We start from the raw sequence: 18,398 nt of genomic DNA, 5'->3' as shown, positions 1-18,398 counted from the left end.
AAGTAATGTAACTTGATTACGTTTCATTACTTTTGGATGACCTCGATACCAAACATAAGCAAAGAAAGACAAGAGAAGTGAATTAATAATTACTTTTATTTAATCTTTCATCTTTTATTTAATACACAGTTGTGTATTTGGTGTATTTTTGTGTGAGACTTGTGCAGTGATGTGTGTGTGCATGTGCATGGTTACAGACTAGTATATCATACTTAATTTAAAATTGTAACCCTGTTAGTAATCCTCTTTTTACTGACCGTATGTATAATCTAATTACAATTTTTTTCCCTGTGACTTTACCAGAATACAGTTACCTTTTTTGTTTCCTTATTATGTTATCCCGTTAAATGTATCACATTACTACCCAAGCCTGCAATTCAATAATACAACATGGACACATTATGATAACTGGACACATTATTTGACTGTTAATTAATTAATGCTTGTTACTGCGTTAACTAATGTATTTATTTTATATTTTATAATTAAGGGTTACCCAGTTTTCTTGTATTTTACCTGCCTCTCTGTCGTCTCAATTTTGGTGTATTGAATTCCTTGTCTGTGAAAAAATAATCTCAACTAAAAGGTCCAATTCAGTTCCATAAATGCAGAGCATGGCTACACATACTGAAATGACATAACTACAGTAGGTAATAGCATCCAGTAGGCTACAAAAACAACAAACTACAGCCTTACAAATTCCCAAAGAGTTGAAATAGCATGTCTCAAAATCTCTGTTCCACAAAAGTAACTACCAAGTAGTACTTATTTGTTATCGGGTTGCATTACTGTAAAAGGTGGGTTATAGATAGATAGATAGATAACTTTATTAATCCCCGAGGGGAAATTAGGTTGCCATAGCAGCTGGTACATTCATGTACAAATACAATCAGAATACAAAGGCAAATATAGTTTTCTGGTTACTAGATACTGGGCTGAATTTGTCCAGGAAAGAAATGCTCTTTGTTCAGCTGGCTTAAAATCACATAGGCTAACAAAAAACAAATGAACAACTGTGGTATTTGATATTTCCATCCGCGCAGTTAAACTCCTTCTCGCTAGGGGGCGGTATTTGAAGGCCGGGATCACACTGGGTACCTGGGTAATCGAGGAAACTCAAGAGATTCCTCTCTTCCTCTCCGTAGCTAACAGTAGCTAACCGGCTAATCTCCTGCACAACGCAGTTGTGGTTGTTACTTTGTCCGTTTCAATGCTCATGTCTTTTTGTCCTTTATATCACAGTGTTTTTCTAACACGCCGTCAGTGACAAAGGTGAGGCAGACACCAACGGACAAGTTTAAATACGCTGGATGTTTGACCACTGTTGCTTTCTCCCAGGATGCTAGCTACAAGCAAGCCAGCTAGCTAGCCAACCCGCTAAAGTAGCCAAATAGCAGCACTGTCCGGATGCTTTGAACAGCAACGCAGCGGATTTCGGGGAGTTTCTAGTCGGCCTTGCATGATGTCAAGCAACCGGCCACAGCAAAACGCTGCTGGGGCGAGTTCAGTGCCCGGCACAAGTAGCAGCAGCACGGCATCCACTGGGAACTCAAACGGTGGCGGTGGGAGCAACGCCGTCACAAGTAATGGTAACAATTCTGGAAATGTTGTTCCCTCCCGGACCTTTGCAGCAGGTGAGGGCGGCTTGTCGGTGCCAACTTTGGCCGCCGTGCCGTCGTCCCGGGGCGGGTTCGCTTCTCTGAGCAGACCGTCTGCGTCCTCGGGCAGCAGAAAGAGATCCCTCCACCAAACACCCCTTTACAACGGCCTCCTGAATTCATACGAAGATAAAAGCAACGATTTTGTCTGGTTAGTTTTCTCAGCTTTAATGTGGGTTGTAGTTGCAGAGCATTAAAAGCTTACTGTGAGTGTTTCAAAGGTTTAAAAAGTAGAATTTTGACATGTACCTAACACAACTTCTGTCTACTTTTCCAGTCCCATCTGCTTCGAAATGATAGAAGAGGTACACATGACAAAGTGTGGGCACAGTTTTTGGTAAGTGTTGAGTTGTAGCTCAGGCACTGGGATCGTTGTTCCACAGAGATCAGTGACACACGTTCCATCGAGGAGCTGTTCAGACATCCAGCAGAGGAAAATATAGAAACAGAATAATGTTGCTCTCATACAAGATAGTCAGAAATAACAAAAACATTGTGTTGAATGTCAGACTTTTGCCATCGAAAAATAATGGTTCACATTTCGTGTATTAATAATTCTTACAGGTAGGCACAGACAACCGTCTTCTCCACCTGTCAAACACTTCACCTAAATCCTAGCCAACTCCACTGTGTCGCCCTTGTTCATACCTTCATAGTATTTGGACTGAAAACAGGCCTGAATAATCAGACTGTGTGTGCATGTGGGTGGAGTGGCTTCCAGTAAGGGCTGTGTGACCAAAATCTAATTTTCCGATATAATTAATTTCGTATCCAGATAGCAATACATTAGCGCTGCAAGGATTGACTGATTAGTTGTCAACTGTTAAATTGAGTAATTCTTTAGAAAAAATGTCATTCTCTGACTCCAGCGGCATAAATGTGAATATTTTCTGGTTTCTTTACTCCTCTATGACAGTAAACTGTTTGGGTTGTGGACAAAACAAGACATCTCAGGACGTCATCTTGCCTACAGTACATATCACGATATAGCACATTTTCTGCTCCTTGTTTTGTTTTGGCTGGTTGGAGTTCTCCTGATTGGAGTTACTTAATTCGGTGGCACATTCACTTTCTCTGTGTTTGTTGCCTTAATGCAAATTTCCTGTTGCATCCATGCTGTGCGGAAGAATGCAAAGTGTCATCCAATGACAAAATAAATTGCTATAAAAAGTGTGACTCGGTGAAATAAACAAAAGTGCATGACATGAAACGATAGGCGTCTTTCTATTATAATGTGTGCCCATATTGTCATACCACACAGTAGACCTACTGTCAAACACGAAAGTTGTACTGAAATAATTTCAACAAAATGCTCAAACATTTACTGAAAATATCTCTGAAAGCATCATGAGAATAGAGGAGTCAAACCTCTCTGTGCTTGGTTGCAGTTACATATGGCTTAACTTAATTACTAGTAACTCACACTGTAACAGGGTTCTTTTGTCCTCTTTTCCTTTACTGTTCCAGTAATTTCCACAGTATTAAGTTGTTTCTCCATCCTGCAGTTTCAAGTGTATCCGCCAGAGTCTGGAGGACAGCAACAGATGTCCCAAGTGCAACTATATTGTCGATAACGTGGATCAGCTTTACCCAAACTTTCTTGGTGAGTATTTCAAATCCGAGGTTTGCTTATGTCTAAAGTGTGTCTGTATTCTTTACTGCTGTCACTGATGATCACAAGACAAATCTGAATCGGAAGTGTTGTCACAGAATGGGTCGTGTGAATTTACAAATTTGCAGGTCAAGACAGTTTTTTCATAGCACATATCCACTGTCCTGTACAACACTGTGGTCTCAGAATGAAATCATTTTTTTGCAACCTATGCAGTTTTTGTAAAAGGAAAATTCTTTTTCTAATTGATTTATATTTTTTTTTACATTAGTTTAAAATTTAGTTAGATTAAAATAAGGTTTATGTAATCACACCCTGAACACTGACAGACTCCAATCAGAGTTCACTTATCAAATGCAATGAAAGCGCACTGTACGTGTTTCTTAAAGTACGTAACCCAGCCATCACATTAATGAAACTGCTTGTGATGTCATTGCTGTCTCTGTTTTATTTACCGCAATGAAACTGGCTTTACTATTTAAGTCGCTCTCTTGTTGTGCTTCTTTTGTACTTACAAAACTTTTCTTCCTTTCTCATTTACCTTTTCCCTTCCCAACCACCTACTCCACACCGCCACCACATGTTCCAGTAAATGAACTGATCCTCAAACAGAAACAAAGGTCGGAGGAGAAGAGACTAAAACTAGATCATCCTGTAAGTACAACACACACGTAATACAACTAAATCATATGAAAGTTGTACATTATTTTTGTCGTTCTCAGTTTGGCCTGTTCAAGGCGGGACGGTTGCACATCTACTAGCCTCAACATTCTGTGTGAAAGGTATGAAGGCTGAAGGGGGGTGATTTTTAATCATTCCAGCGGAGGTAGTAACAAAGCCGAATCAACGTCTGTGTAAAAACAGTGAGCCAGCAAAGCCAAAGGAGGAGACAGGTGTGACGTTTTAACAACGTGTAATGTTAGTGTTAAAATTTTTATTCGAAATCTAAAATCAGTTGAAATGACTTTTCAATTTCGATCATCAAAATCAAAAGCAGGATGGGAGATTTTTTTGTTCTCTCCACCCCCACCGTCTTGCGAGTGTCCAAAGACAATAAAACGCTTTAAAGACGACACTTCCTGGTAGCTGCAGCTGCACTTCCAGATGCTTACTGTGTATGCACAAAGATGATCAACTGACTGGTACTGGAGCAAACTCGGCCAGCACTGGAGATTTGGGCTTATTTTTCATTTTCAGAGATCCTTTATTGATTTTTTTTTTTTGGGAAGAGGGTTTACTCAGGACAGATCTGAGGAACTGAACTTTCTAACAAATTGAACTTCTATCTTTTATTTTAAACTAATATTGTATTACTAATATTAAACTAATGATCTGTTGTTTTTTTGTTTACATATGCAGATAAACTAGCCTAATGTAAACAAAGCTGTCAGGAGCTGAAAAAAAAGTTTAACTTGAATCATACCCTAAAATTGAAATTCCAATCAAAAAGGACATTTGGAGAATCGTGACACCACTAATGTATTATGTGTGTGACGCACCACCGGGAAATTTAAGACAACAAGGATCAGGGAGCTGTTTACCCTTTGGGGGGAGGATGAGATCAACTGCTACTGTATATAACAGGACGGTAAATGTTGTTACAATGTTATGCCAAGGTTTAGAAAATCAAAGCTGCTGTAAAGGTGTTACAGCAAAGGTGCTGTTATGACGGTATTGCGCAGTCTTTGTGTAAGAAGGGCTTCTGTTAGAAAAGTAGGATGCTCATAGGGACATGACAAAGTGGGGGTTTCCACACTTGTAACTGATGGGTGTCTCTGTCCCCCAGAATGGGTCCAGGTGGCAGTTGTTCCAGGACGCGTTGAATCCTGACCAGGAGAACTTGGACCTGGCCAATGTTAATCTGATGCTGGAGCTCCTGGTCCAGAAGAAGAAGCAGCTGGAGGCGGTAAGTTTGGGCCAGAGGATGGTCAGACATGCTTCTCTTCTTTTACGTCAGCCAGTTCTTTTGTTTACATCTGCTTTTTGGCTGCTTAGATTCACACAGGGCTGGACAATATTCCAGGGTAAAAAAGTATACTGCGGGTTATTTGAGTCACGGGTGACTCACAATTTGTTATTCGATGTTAATGGAGGATGTTATGTGGTCGCTTACCAAATGCATGATTCACACAGATTAATTTAGGTTAGCAATACCTGACAGTTTGACTATAAAAGGACTTTGATGAAGTGACCACATAATTATGACAGATTAATGCTAGTAGGTTACACTGATAAATGGGCGGCACAGTACCTGCATGTCTTGAAAACATTGAATTCAGTTCTCTCAAGAAAGACCTTTAGAGCATATTAAAATGTCTTACATTTCTTGAGGGTTTGTTGCTTGCTGTAAACAGTCTCAATAGTGCTGCACAGTGCACACTGAAGGTTGTTGAATCCCTTTAGAGGGGCCTGAGGAAAAAAGCTGCTCTGTAGTCTGTTGGTACAGCACTAAAACATCATCACTCATCACCATGCATCCTGCAAGCAGCTCTGTTTAAAAAAAGTTAAATAGTGTTAAAAGTATGCTACATCTCTTTTGTCCACAGGGGCTGCCAGAATCAGCAAAAAATGAAACATCTTTTTAGCTGCTTTAATGAATATTTGTAGGCCTCACTGTCCCTGATAGTTCTCAGGGACGATAAAGGTCTTAAAAAGGTCTGAAAAAGTCTTAGTTTTAATTTGGTGAACACTGCAGAGTCCCTGGAATCAGTGGTCAGATCCATCTCCTCACACCAGGAAGGTCCTCTGTTTAATCAGTTTGCATTCCCCCTGCAACTCTGCAGAGGATACATTTTGGACCACAGCTGATCATCTTGACAATAAGAAATGAGAATATATTGAATATCATAAAAGATGGAATACATGTTTAAGAGTCTCAACATTTAGTTACAAAAGGACAACAAAATAAAAATCAGAATTACATCATAATAGTTTAATACAATGGGAGGAGGTGGTTTAGAAGTTGCTCAGAAATATGTCGCTATTCTGGTTACTCTAATCATCGATGTTTTGTGTTCAGATCGTCCTATGAAAGTGGTCCTATTTTGGAGGATTCAAAATGAGCATTGACATTTCAGGGAATTACCTCTTCTATCCTTGTCCAATGTTATATACTGTATGTAGTACCCACTTTTCTGCATGGAGATGCTTTAGGCAGTGTTGAAAGAGTCGAGAGTTGTTGAGTCATATGAATGGTATTCTTCAGTACTGGTTGACACGGTCATTGTGGTAGAGGGTATGTGTGTTTCCTGGATTGCACAGACACTTGGTGAATAAATGCAGTAAAAGCTGTTATACACCACTGTTTGAATAGTCTGGAACATCCCCTTTTTTCTTGTTTTTGACAGTTCATGTGACACGAAAACAAGTCATAGGAAAAGAGAAGTAGGAGCCGCAACCTATCCTGTTGACTTGTGTTGTGACACATCAGCACAACAGGCAGCATGTTTTAAAATCCTAACCAGTTCTGAAGTTGAGTTTCCCCACATGTGAGGAGAAATTTCACTGACTATCTGCTTTTGAATTGCCTACACTCTTAAAGATAAGAAAGGAACAGTGCATTGTTCACATTGTTGAGATTGCCTTCCAGAGGGAGCTACACCTTTAGCTCTCTCTCTGTGCAGCACATGCTTATCTTTTTTTCTGTGTCATGCGCACACCCAAACACAGGCAGGGTGTCTCTGTCTGGCTGTCTTATAAACATAAACACACTAGCGAGACCTATTGCACATTTATTGGTAACTGTGTATTTGTCTGTCGATAAGTAACGAGAAATTGTAAAACACAGCTCTAACACACACTCGCTCCCAGTCTCACCTGGTACAAATTCTCCTCAACTCTTCTCTGTGTGTGTGTTCATGAGCCTGTGGAGAGTTCTTGACACATTTCGCTGACCTTTTCCGTTCCTTTTGGCTGCTCTAGCCTGTCACGGCTGCCATGTCAAACTCTATTTTTCATGTTGATTTGTTTTGCAATGCAATTCAGAGAGCAGTGACATAAAAGCAGAGCTGCACACCTTTTTTGCAAATGGGGGCAAAATGATATCAGCCCCGTTGAACTATTTGCCTGCAGATCAGGAGAGTTCATATTGAACCTGTAATCTATTGATAGGACCTGAGCCACCAACCCAAAGCATCGGATGACAACCTGAGAATGAGACTCAAAAATCAACCATTTTTCTTCAGAATCGCTTTAAAAGTTTGCCCGCTTAGTTTTGCATTTATTTGTCCACTTTAATGAACACACTGACTTTCCATGCCATGCATGATTTTTTCACAGTGGATGAGGCTTGTCGTTAATTAAGGTGCAGCGTGTACAACGTGGTACAGCGTGACAACAACCAGGTGCACTTACAAGCTTTTACAAAACAACATCATAAGTAGGCCTATATTATTAAGGAGAGTTTGCATCACAGTCAGTGCGTTTATAGGAGGCATCTAATACCAGGGAACCTCTCGCTGTCTCTCACTCTTTCCTTCTCTCTCTCTGCAGAGCATGTACAGATGTCAGTAGACAGGAGGGTTAGAGTGTTAAATGCATAATAATCATAAGGTAATGAACCAACTGTCTGCTGTTAACCATGATCAAACCTGATTCTTCACTTTGTTCTGTCACTGTCACAGATATTGATATTATATTTACCATGCCATGTGGCTACTGTCCGTTGCAATACCCAAATCTACACCTGTGCTGTCAGACAATCTTATTTAGGACAGATGTCAAATGATAATAGATCTTTAATCAGCGATCTCAAAGGTACTGCCAAAAGCAGCCTACTTTTATATTCTGCAGGATTCTCGTTTTTACATCAGATCAAATGTAAGATGTCAGATTTATGATCCATGCTCCTCTTCATTCTTTCCATATTTCCTTTAGTGAATGTGAATTCTGATTCTGAATTGTACATCCAGCCACCTGGCTTCAGTTGCTGCTATTATTTCTTTCTCAAGACACATTCTTGATACGTTTCTTGTCATGTTTGTTCTTATTTGAGCCAACTTATTTGCCTCTGGGCATATTTTATTTTTTATTTGATCATTCATTTCACCTCATCAGTTCGATCATTGGAAGTTTAGATCTACATGTAGAGATTGTATTTGGTGGATGCATCAAATTCTCCCTATCTAAGGGAATTTAATCATTACTGATGTAAAGGATCAGAAAACATCTTAAATGTTAGTTGTCTACTCTTAGTCACTGTGTTAAACAACTCATCAATATATTTGTGAGCGATAACGGGTTCAACGCCTAAAGGCACAATCCTTGATGGAAATATCTGCAGTGTCTGTATCCTACCTTCTCTGGTGTTTGTATTATTTTAGACCGCATAAAGAAATGGCCAAATGAGAGCATCAGCTCAAAATATGACTCGACTTCCTGCTTTCGGTTCATTTTGTTATGCGAGACATTCGAAGCATGAGAAACTTCTAACCACAGTTGTCAAAAGTCATCTTCCAACACCCATAAACCCCTGGGTTTGGGATTGTTTCCTGCAGTTGAATTGAATAACATGCTTGCTCCTAATAATCTGCGCCTCATATTCATAATTATTTTCTTCACAACAGCACTCAAGTTTGAGTGGAAGTACTAGGATTGGAAAGAGAACTAGAATATTTACTGTAATTTAACTTGAAAGAAATTGTATTCATGTAAAGGTAAAATGACTTGTGTCAAAGTGACAGATAAAAGTAAAAGAGCTGTAGACACCATAGTGGGTGCGACGAGCATCAAAATGCTGCATTAATTCAATAGTCCGACACATTAACAGCAGAATAAAACATCACCAAGGTAGACAATACAAAGATAGACGATATAAACTGCAAGGCAGCAACTGCAGCCACAAATACTCACATTAAAACAAAAAGAAAACCTGTACAGTTTTTTTTGTACACAGTGTAGTGCACTCAGTGGTGCGCTGGCCTCACATTGGCTGTTTGGCTCTGGAGAATGAGTTACAGCTGTCAGTGAATTCGCTGATGTGTTCACCTGTCTGACTGGCCTCCTGTGAGCCGTGCACTCAATGAACTCCTCTACCAATGTTTTGGGGTTAACCTTCATTGCCCATTTATTCTCATTGTATAGGAATAGAATCAGGCCCAATGTCCAATAGCCTGGTCCAGCCAAGGTGGGACCAAAACCCTGCACGCCTCTTTACATTCCACCACTGAACATATACATTTAGAACATAAATCTGTAATAAATACAGTAATAAATACAGTAATAAATCATGACTTTTAAAATGACTTGTACATATTTTTACTCTTCTTGTGTGCAAAATGTTTTGTTTTTCCCACTGGCGCCTAAAGAAGTTTGTTATACCATCTTATTGTCTCTGTAGAGAATGACGGAAGAGGTAAAAATAAATGTTTAATGTCCGTTCTCTCTCTCCAATAGGAGTCCCAAGCAGCTCACAGACAGATCCTCATGGAATTCCTTAAAGAAGCCAGAAGAAACAAGAGAGAGGTACTGTAGTATTTACATTCATAATATTTTAATTATAGTACTGCTGTAGAAGGACTGGTCTGTTCAGAACACAATGCAATTGTCAAGAATATGTAAAAATGTAAAATATCTACGTATTGGGAGAAAACTGAACTTTGATCAAATATAATACACCAGTGCAAAAATAGAGAAGGTTTTAAGTTTTCATGAACGTGTGAAAGAAATAGAAAATGTATCTGTGTTTGTGGCTCTGTCAACAGCAACTGGAGCAGCTGCAGAAAGAGCTCAACTTTCTTGAAGAGGATATTAAGCGTGTTGAGGTAAAGTAACAGAGAACCTATTATTTGTTACCGAACAGTCATTCACAGTATGCCCTAAAGGTTAAGAGGGGCAGTACACAGGATTATGAAATCATATTATATTGTCAAACTGCGATCAGCATCACAGCTTGAGATAGAAAAACATGTTTTTTCTGTGTAATTTTCCAGGAAATGAGCGGGCTGTACTCTCCCATAATGGAGGCAGAGTGTACAGTGCCGAATGTTGAGGCTCCCTCACCAGCACCCAGGTACATCTCACTTCTAAGCATTACCCAATTATATATATTTACAGCAAATGAGTCCATCATCATTATAGTACAGCCAACCACACTCTTCTTTGTCTGCCTAACAAAATCATTCTCAGTTCAGATCATCCTTCCTGATGCTTTGTATTTTGTTCTGTAATTACTTCTATCTTTATGAGCAGCTACATAGCGTACAGTATATATAGTCAAGATGTTACGGGCTCCTGTATTACTGTATTGTGTGTCTAATATGTCTGTTTGTTTGTTGAGTAGCTGCAGTAGTATTATTGATCCACCAGACTACAGCCAGCCTCCAGGATTTGGTGGAACAACCCAGGTAAGCCAGAGAAACGGACATGTTGATTGGCTTTAAATGTCACATATTGAAGGACGGAAAATTTCCATGTCTTTGTTGATTATGAAGCAGGTTTCATAATCTCAATACTGAGAAAGTATCAAAATGCTCAGTCTATGAAGAAAAGCACACAACCTGTATTCTGTAACTGTGCCTTTAAACAAGCCATCAGGACTTTCATACGGTTGTGATGTCACAACTATACAGTCACTGCCCTCAGCAATGCCCCCAGCACAGCTTTGTTTACAAAAACCCCATTATCTCATAGACACCTAAAGTAAAAATACAAACTTCAAAATTAGCATAATATGGGACCTTACAAAAGCCTTTTCTAAATTTCTAACCCTCATTGAAAGTCAAATCTGTTCTTTCCATTATCTTGTTGGATTTTACCTGACTTGTCTTGTTATACTTTTTATGATATGTGCTGGCCACTGGTCTTACCTCTGAAGGAATATGTGAAAAAGTCTCTCAACTGTTACAAAAAACTGTGTACACAAGTTCTCACAAGTTTTTGAAAGATACTGTAGTGGTCAGAATGGATAGTAGACTGAGGACCTGTCAAGTTTATGCGTATATTTTATTTCAATGCTCACACAAAAGAATCAAGCAATAAATGTCAGAATGGCTTAGTGCAGGCTTGACTGTACTCTGAAACACTTGGAATTGTTTTTCCAGGGCAAAAGACAGACCTGGTACAACAGCACCCTGGCGTCAAGGAGGAAGCGGTTGACGGCTCATTTTGAGGATCTGGAGCAGTGCTACTTCTCCAACAAAATGTCCCGCATCACAGGTGCTAATCCTGAAGAGACAGTACAACAGTAATTTGTCTAGAACATCTGTAGTCTGCTAAGTATCTGCTGCTCTTATGCTGTATACCATTGGAGAAACCAGACTACAGTTGCATGAAGGAAGCACATGAGATGAGGCTTCAGTTCTTAGAAGTGGATAGTCACTTGAGAGGATGGATGGATGGGTGGTAGTGTCTGCCTCACCCCAGTGTTATTACTATTTATGATTTCATAAAATGAAAACCAATGCTACCACATAGTTCACTGACTGCTGTGTTAGAGTGGGTGTTTCTGATGAAAAGTCTCAGCTCTCAGCTTGAAAAAAGACATAGTTTGACTTTGTGCTGCAAGACGAGCCAGAAGAAATTCAACGCAGTGGCACACAGAACAAAGTTTTCTTTATTTTTGTATGTTATATTAATGTGATAATAATTTATTGCCGTTTAAATATGACATGAAGCTCCTGCAACATTCAGTATGGTGATAGTTCCCCTCTTTTTTCCCACAACAGTGTGTTGTCCTTGTGAGCAGTATTTTAACAGCCTGTTTGTTGTGTTCAGATGAAGGCAGGAACCTGAACCAGCTGGATGACTTTATGGAGTGTCTGTCTAAGTTCACCCGTTACAACTCTGTGCGGCCGCTCGCCACCCTCTCATACGCCAGTGACCTCTATAACGGCTCCAGTATTGTCTCCAGGTACAAAACAGAAAACGTGTTTCTATTTATCGTAACGAGCACAAATAGATTTTATATCAGTAATATCTTTATCGACCAGCTCACCGTTCTCACCTGTGTTTCAGTATTGAGTTTGACCGTGACTGTGATTACTTCGCCATTGCTGGTGTGACCAAGAAGATCAAGGTGTTTGAGTATGGCACAGTGATCCAGGATGCAGTGGACATTCACTACCCTGTTAATGAAATGACCTGCAATTCCAAAATCAGGTAGGAAAGATGAGAGGAGCAGGCATCTCGGCATGCAAACATCTTTCAGGTCCCACAATGCTCATTGTAACCCAGATACTGGTTTCATCATTTGCAAAATTCGATCTACTTTTATACTTAAAGATTTCTTTTTTTACCATGGTACAGTAGTGGAAGAAGTGCGCATATATTGTGTAAAAGAAGCAGCATAGGGCTGTAAAAAAACTATGTGACAAACAATCCTACATTCAAGATTTTACTTAACTTATTAAGAATGAGACCAGCTGTAAACTTCAGTTTTAAAATGGAAAGTGATCCCAAACTTGTTTGTTGTAGCTGTATCAGCTGGAGCAGCTATCACAAGAACCTTCTGGCCAGCAGTGACTATGAGGGTACCGTCATCCTGTGGGATGGATTCACTGGCCAGAGGTCCAAAGTCTACCAGGTATGATACTTGAGTCTTAGATCATCGTTGTTTCATAATAAGTGGTCATTTTCTGTTGTCTAGTGGAATTATCAAAAACGGTAAATTGCACATTTGACTACATGGACCACTCGGTTTAAACTATCCATTTCTATCAATAATGTCTTCCTCTACTTTATTTTCAGGAGCATGAGAAAAGGTGTTGGAGTGTCGACTTCAATCTGATGGACCCCAAGCTATTAGCCTCCGGTTCTGATGATGCTAAAGGTAACTGAGGTGCTACGTCTGACAGGTCCTCAGACCTAAATCATCTTCTCCCTTCTGTTACAGCTCCTTTTACATTTAGCCACAGAGAAATGTTGACGTGTCTGTTTTTGTGTTCCAGTGAAATTATGGTCAACCAATCTTGACAACTCAGTGGCCAGCATCGAGGCCAAAGCCAATGTCTGCTGTGTTAAATTCAGTCCAACCTCCAGGTATCATCTGGCCTTTGGCTGTGCAGGTAAGATAAGCAGTGTGCATTAACTGGTCTGGTCTTTCAAAGTCACTGTTGGTCACTGGAGGACAAAGTCATTGATGTTAACTAGAGTAGAAGCAGTTCTCCAGGTTACAGTACAGCATCTGACTCAGGCCTGCCAATCAGCTCAGTTTATTTCGGACATTAGTCAAGAAAGAAAAAAAAGTTGAGAATTTGTCTCATTTCAAAATCGCAGAAAAGTCAAAGAACCTTGTTTTTCTCTCAGTGTGATGTATTATCATTGTTGCACTCTGACAGGGTGCACTCACCTCACACCACTGCTGTTCCTCCTCGCAGACTACTAAATTTCTTTTGTGGTCACCCAGACTCTGGTGGTCTAGACGGACTTCTGAAAACTTCATTCATGATTTTCCCAAAGGAGAAGATAAGAATTAGAAATATTCTCTTGTACACAGAAACAATCCTTCTGTCCTAGCAAACACTGGATAATCAGAACTGCACAGACACTCTGTTATCCAGCAGTGAACTGTGCTGGCTTATTTACCCCATTCCCCTTGTCTCTAAGGTCCAAGTCCACTAGGTTTGGGAAAGGAAACCCTTTCTTGACCTTGGCGTTATTGGTTTACTGTCTGGAGTAAAGCTAGGACACTGGGATAAAATCCAGCAGGCGTAGTGTAGCGTTCATTCAAAAACAGACCTGATGGAGTGTGAGAAACACACATTTTAGCAAATGTCAACAAAAGGCTTTGCACCATCATTTCACCTTGGCTGCCTGCCTTGGTGGTTACTGGATCTGATTGACACTGGGAGTTGTTTCCAGTTTTGAAGGACACTTATCACAGCAGCCTCTCATACAGCAGCCATGAGAACAGTGTTCTGTCATGACTCTCATCTAAATACATACCATCTTTTTTTGCTTGCAGACCACTGTGTCCACTACTATGATCTACGCAACACTAAGCAGCCAATCATGGTGTTCAAAGGTCACAGGAAGGCCGTGTCCTACGCCAAGTTTGTCAACGGCGAGGAAATTGTTTCTGCGTAAGTCAGTTCAGCCTTTTTTCCAACCACTGTGCTCAAATTATAATTTTAGTAAATACAAGAGTGTCATGACTAGCATGTTTTTTCCTAATGTAAATTCCTTCTGCAAAGACACTTGAGGGCTTTACACAGTGCACTTAGCCCAGGGCTAAAAGCATTATTAGGAACCTCTCAAACCCAGGCTAAGAATGCTTTCACAGAAGGCTTTCACACTGGTCCATGGCACCTTCCAAAGTGGGCTAACCCCGACTTTAGCCAAGGGCTTGCTAGCCCTGTTCAGGAGCAGGGTTAGCCCTGAGTGTACGGTGTAAACCCCTGAAAATGGACACAGGGCGAAACCAGTGTGCCAGAGTGAAATGAGGCTAGAATGTTATCATAAGTCATGTGTTCCAGCAGACATTTAACCCAGGGCTAGAAGAAGTGCAGTGTGAATCATATAGCCCTGGGCCTAGGTTAACGCTGGGTTAACAATGTGTTATGACAATGAGGTATCCCACTGTCAGTTCTTAACCTAGGGTTAAGAATATACAGTGTGAAAAGCCCTTTTTTCACCAGTGTTTATATACCGTGTGCTTGTATTATTATTATGCCTATACCAACTCCTTCACGTAAGCAGTGTTGACAGAAATACATATACTGACACATAGCTATCTTTTTTTAAATGATTTACAATAAAAAAAATCAGATTTACCGGCTGATGATGATAATCTTCTGCTACAGATTAGTGAAAACTTGTTTTACCAAGTCATGTTACTAAATCCATTGCAGTTCTTGAACCATTATGTATTTACACCCTTTAACTGGCAGTTCAACAGACAGTCAGCTGAAGCTGTGGAACGTGAACAAACCTCACTGCCTTCGCTCCTTCAAGGGTCACATCAACGAGAAGAACTTTGTAGGCCTGGCTTCCAATGGAGACTATGTTGCCTGTGGTAAGGACCGATTGTAAAGAAAAGTCTTTTCTGACCATGTTGGAAATGAATCTGTTACGCAGAATTAATTAGCTCAGCAACCAGGGGTTTTCATATTCATCCCTCGAGGAAGCACCCAGCTCCCTGTAACGATGCATGCACCAATCTAAAAATGATTGGAATTTAATAAAACATCACTTATTATGTTTTGTGTGCTTGTGCAGGCAGTGAAAACAACTCCCTGTACCTATACTACAAAGGACTTTCCAAGACACTGTTAACATTCAAGTTTGACACAGTGAAGAGCGTCCTGGACAAGGACAAGAAGGAGGACGACACCAATGAGTTTGTCAGCGCTGTCTGCTGGAGAGCACTGCCTGATGGAGTAAGTTCACCTCATTATTATACTGCTGCTTGTGTTATTCATTTTACATATGCTGCACTGGAAAGTAGCTCACACAAACAGGTTTATTGTTGCCGTCTGTTCTTGCTTAAGACTTGTCCTGTAGGTGATTAAAGTATCTCATGCCATGATGTGTTTTATTAATGATGCTTTGTTTTTCAGGAGTCCAATGTACTGATTGCTGCAAACAGTCAAGGAACAATCAAGGTTTGTGTTTTGAAACTACATAACACATGCTAACAACCGCAGGCCAACTGCATTAGGTGCTGTCGAGGTATCATGCCTAGTAAGAGGTAGCAACTATTTTGATAAGACAATGGTAGACATTTTTGTTTGAAAAATGACTGAAACGATAATGCCATTTAATTTTCTATTAATCTTTTCAGATGTAATAAAATGGCAGACTGCAAGCCAAAAGTAATGTCTTGATATATGTTAGTGGCGCAAAGTAAGAGAAAATAGTCAAAAGATGCCATTCATCTTTGTTGTTCAGGGAAGTCTCAGTGGAAGAAATTTGGAAACCTCTTTGAAATTACTCTTTTATATTGTCTCAAAATGTCTTACTTTATCTGACCTATAGGTTTACACTATATGGCCTAAAACAGCCGGAGTTATGATATAGAAGTTCCTCAGTGGTTTTGGGACTTAAGTGTCAACTTTCAGTGCTCATTTTTCACAAACAATACAACCAGACCTGCTGCACTTGCTCGCTCTTTTTTCTCTTACAGCGAGTTGACACACACACACACACACACACACACACACTGCTGCTGTGCCCACCTCCGTCCATTCTCTTGACTCTAGTGAGAAGTAAATTGTCTTAGATGCTGTTGTGCTTAACACACAATACACATGCCTTGTTTTATTTGTCTTTTTGAAAAAAATCTAAATCTTAGGCCAATCAGTTTTTCCCCCTGGTATGGTATTGAGTTTCAATATTTTTCAAGGTAGTGTATCAAAGTTAGAAATTCCAGTATCATGACAACACTATTACATAGTAATACAAATTTGAGCAAAGCTGATTTTTTCCACCGGTGTGTCAATAAGTCTGCATTATTGGACTTAAAATGTCCTTCCATGTGGCATAAAAAAACTTTAAAACTGGCCTTTTATACTATAATACAGATACAGCTTTTGTTGTCACATAGCAAAGCGGTGACTGCACTAATCTTGATTTAACTGCGACAGTGAGCTACAGATAACACAGGCGCTCTGTTTTCTCTCCATACAGGTACTTGAGCTCGTCTGAAGGCCCACCACATCTTCAGTGTGCGATAGTGCCACCATCAGCCTCTCTTTGTTTGATAGAGGATCAGTGTGATGCAGGCAGAGCCCAGGCTGCCTGCTGAACTGGGATACCCGGGGAGAGCTGAAATAAACTGAAGCTGTCTTATTTTAATGAGCTACACATTTCAGACGGCAGTAAAGACTTTGGAGCAGTGCATCAGTATAGCAGGAGAAGATGCGCTGTCATATTACTGCAGAAAACCAAGGACCTGGCTTGGGCACAAATGGAACAAAAGACTTCAGAAAGCATTTTTGTTTCTTTTCAGTACAGTTATATCGGCTACAATAGAACACCTCTTTATGGTTTTAGGTCAAATCAAAACTTGTACCTGTTTTAATTAAGCTCTCGAGGGTACATCCAGCCAAACGCTACTAGTGTGATGCATTTTCCCTTTTAAAGGCCAAAGCACAAGACTAGATGACATGCAAAAATTATGTCTTCACAAGAAGCTTTTAACCCCTCCCCCCCTCATTGTTTGTCACTGTTTTCCCCTTTTATGTGTAGTTTTTGTGTTTTTTCAGATTGAGAGAAACCAGTTTTAATAAATATGACTTGAATTTCATTTGTCAAGCGTATCGTCAGTTCATTTCCTGGCTTCAGAGTGTAGAATGTGAGGTAGTGTATGGAAATCATGGAAGACCAATGGATTATAGGAATGTCGAGAAACACTTTCTGTTACTGTCAGAACAAAATGAGATTTGACTTGTTTGTCTGTAATCACAGTGAATCTCATGTAACTTAAGGCATTGATCTGCAATGCTACATCTAACTGGATTATTTTTTCACGTATGTGGGCTGTTTGTTGTGTGTTGAAAAATGAGAACCTCACAGAATCAGATTTAGGTCTTTTAAAGTAGCAATGGATATACTCTGCACATACTGTAGGTTCAAACATCTGAACTGAGCTGCATTGTAACTTCAACTGTGGAGCGGTGATCCACGTTGACAACATTGACATCGAGAGGATTTGGTAAACACCGCCAAGACCTACCTATTTTATGATAACTGAGTGAGAGAGAGGTGTTTTGTATTTGTATAACTGAATAAATTATTTCGAAACAATTTTGTGATGTTTGGTGATATTTTTATGGGGAATTTTTGGCATTTCGATTCTCTCGACTGTGACTGAGCAATGTGTTTACTGTTGGTAATGGGTCTCAAGTGGGGTGTTGGGAGCTTGTGTGAAATGGTAATCTGGCAAATCATCAGTCTCCCAGAACATGTCCGTATGAGCTGAAACACCAGAGAGCCGTTAAATGTCAGCTTGACCTCTGGGCTGTTTAATTTTATGTGTGAGACCTACTACAGCAAGAAATTTCCATTGTGGCTCTGCTACACAGGAAAAACAACATGCAGTCTGTGAAAGCAAAGGATTAGTGGTCTCAACAGGGAAAGTTTAATGCAAAATATTTATAATTACATAAAGTTTCACAGTGAAACACTGAACAGAATCACAATCAAAGCTTTGTTTTTTTTATTGTGTTTGTAGACCTGTTTTTGATTGTGGA

General features: G+C 39.9%; 1 protein-coding gene across 1 annotated transcript; it reads left to right on the top strand.

The window, feature by feature from the left end:
- Window positions 1-910: 910 nt before the first annotated feature.
- cop1 (COP1 E3 ubiquitin ligase) lies at window positions 911-17,952 on the top strand. Its single transcript, XM_084369712.1, has 20 exons — window positions 911-1,809; window positions 1,936-1,995; window positions 3,164-3,261; window positions 3,860-3,924; window positions 5,057-5,176; window positions 9,664-9,732; window positions 9,972-10,031; window positions 10,200-10,279; window positions 10,550-10,613; window positions 11,310-11,424; window positions 11,983-12,118; window positions 12,223-12,366; window positions 12,682-12,790; window positions 12,955-13,036; window positions 13,155-13,271; window positions 14,171-14,288; window positions 15,096-15,220; window positions 15,424-15,584; window positions 15,765-15,809; window positions 16,834-17,952. Exons 1-20 carry the CDS (start codon window positions 1,460-1,462, stop codon window positions 16,849-16,851), a joined length of 2,136 nt encoding a protein of 711 aa, XP_084225838.1. The 5' UTR covers window positions 911-1,459; the 3' UTR covers window positions 16,852-17,952.
- Window positions 17,953-18,398: the final 446 nt, after the last annotated feature.

Source organism: Pagrus pagrus (assembly GCF_965226575.1).
Source record: "Pagrus pagrus genome assembly, chromosome: 12".
NCBI classification, from domain to species: Eukaryota; Metazoa; Chordata; class Actinopteri; order Spariformes; family Sparidae; genus Pagrus; species Pagrus pagrus.
This window is presented reverse-complemented; position numbering and strand designations above follow the sequence as displayed.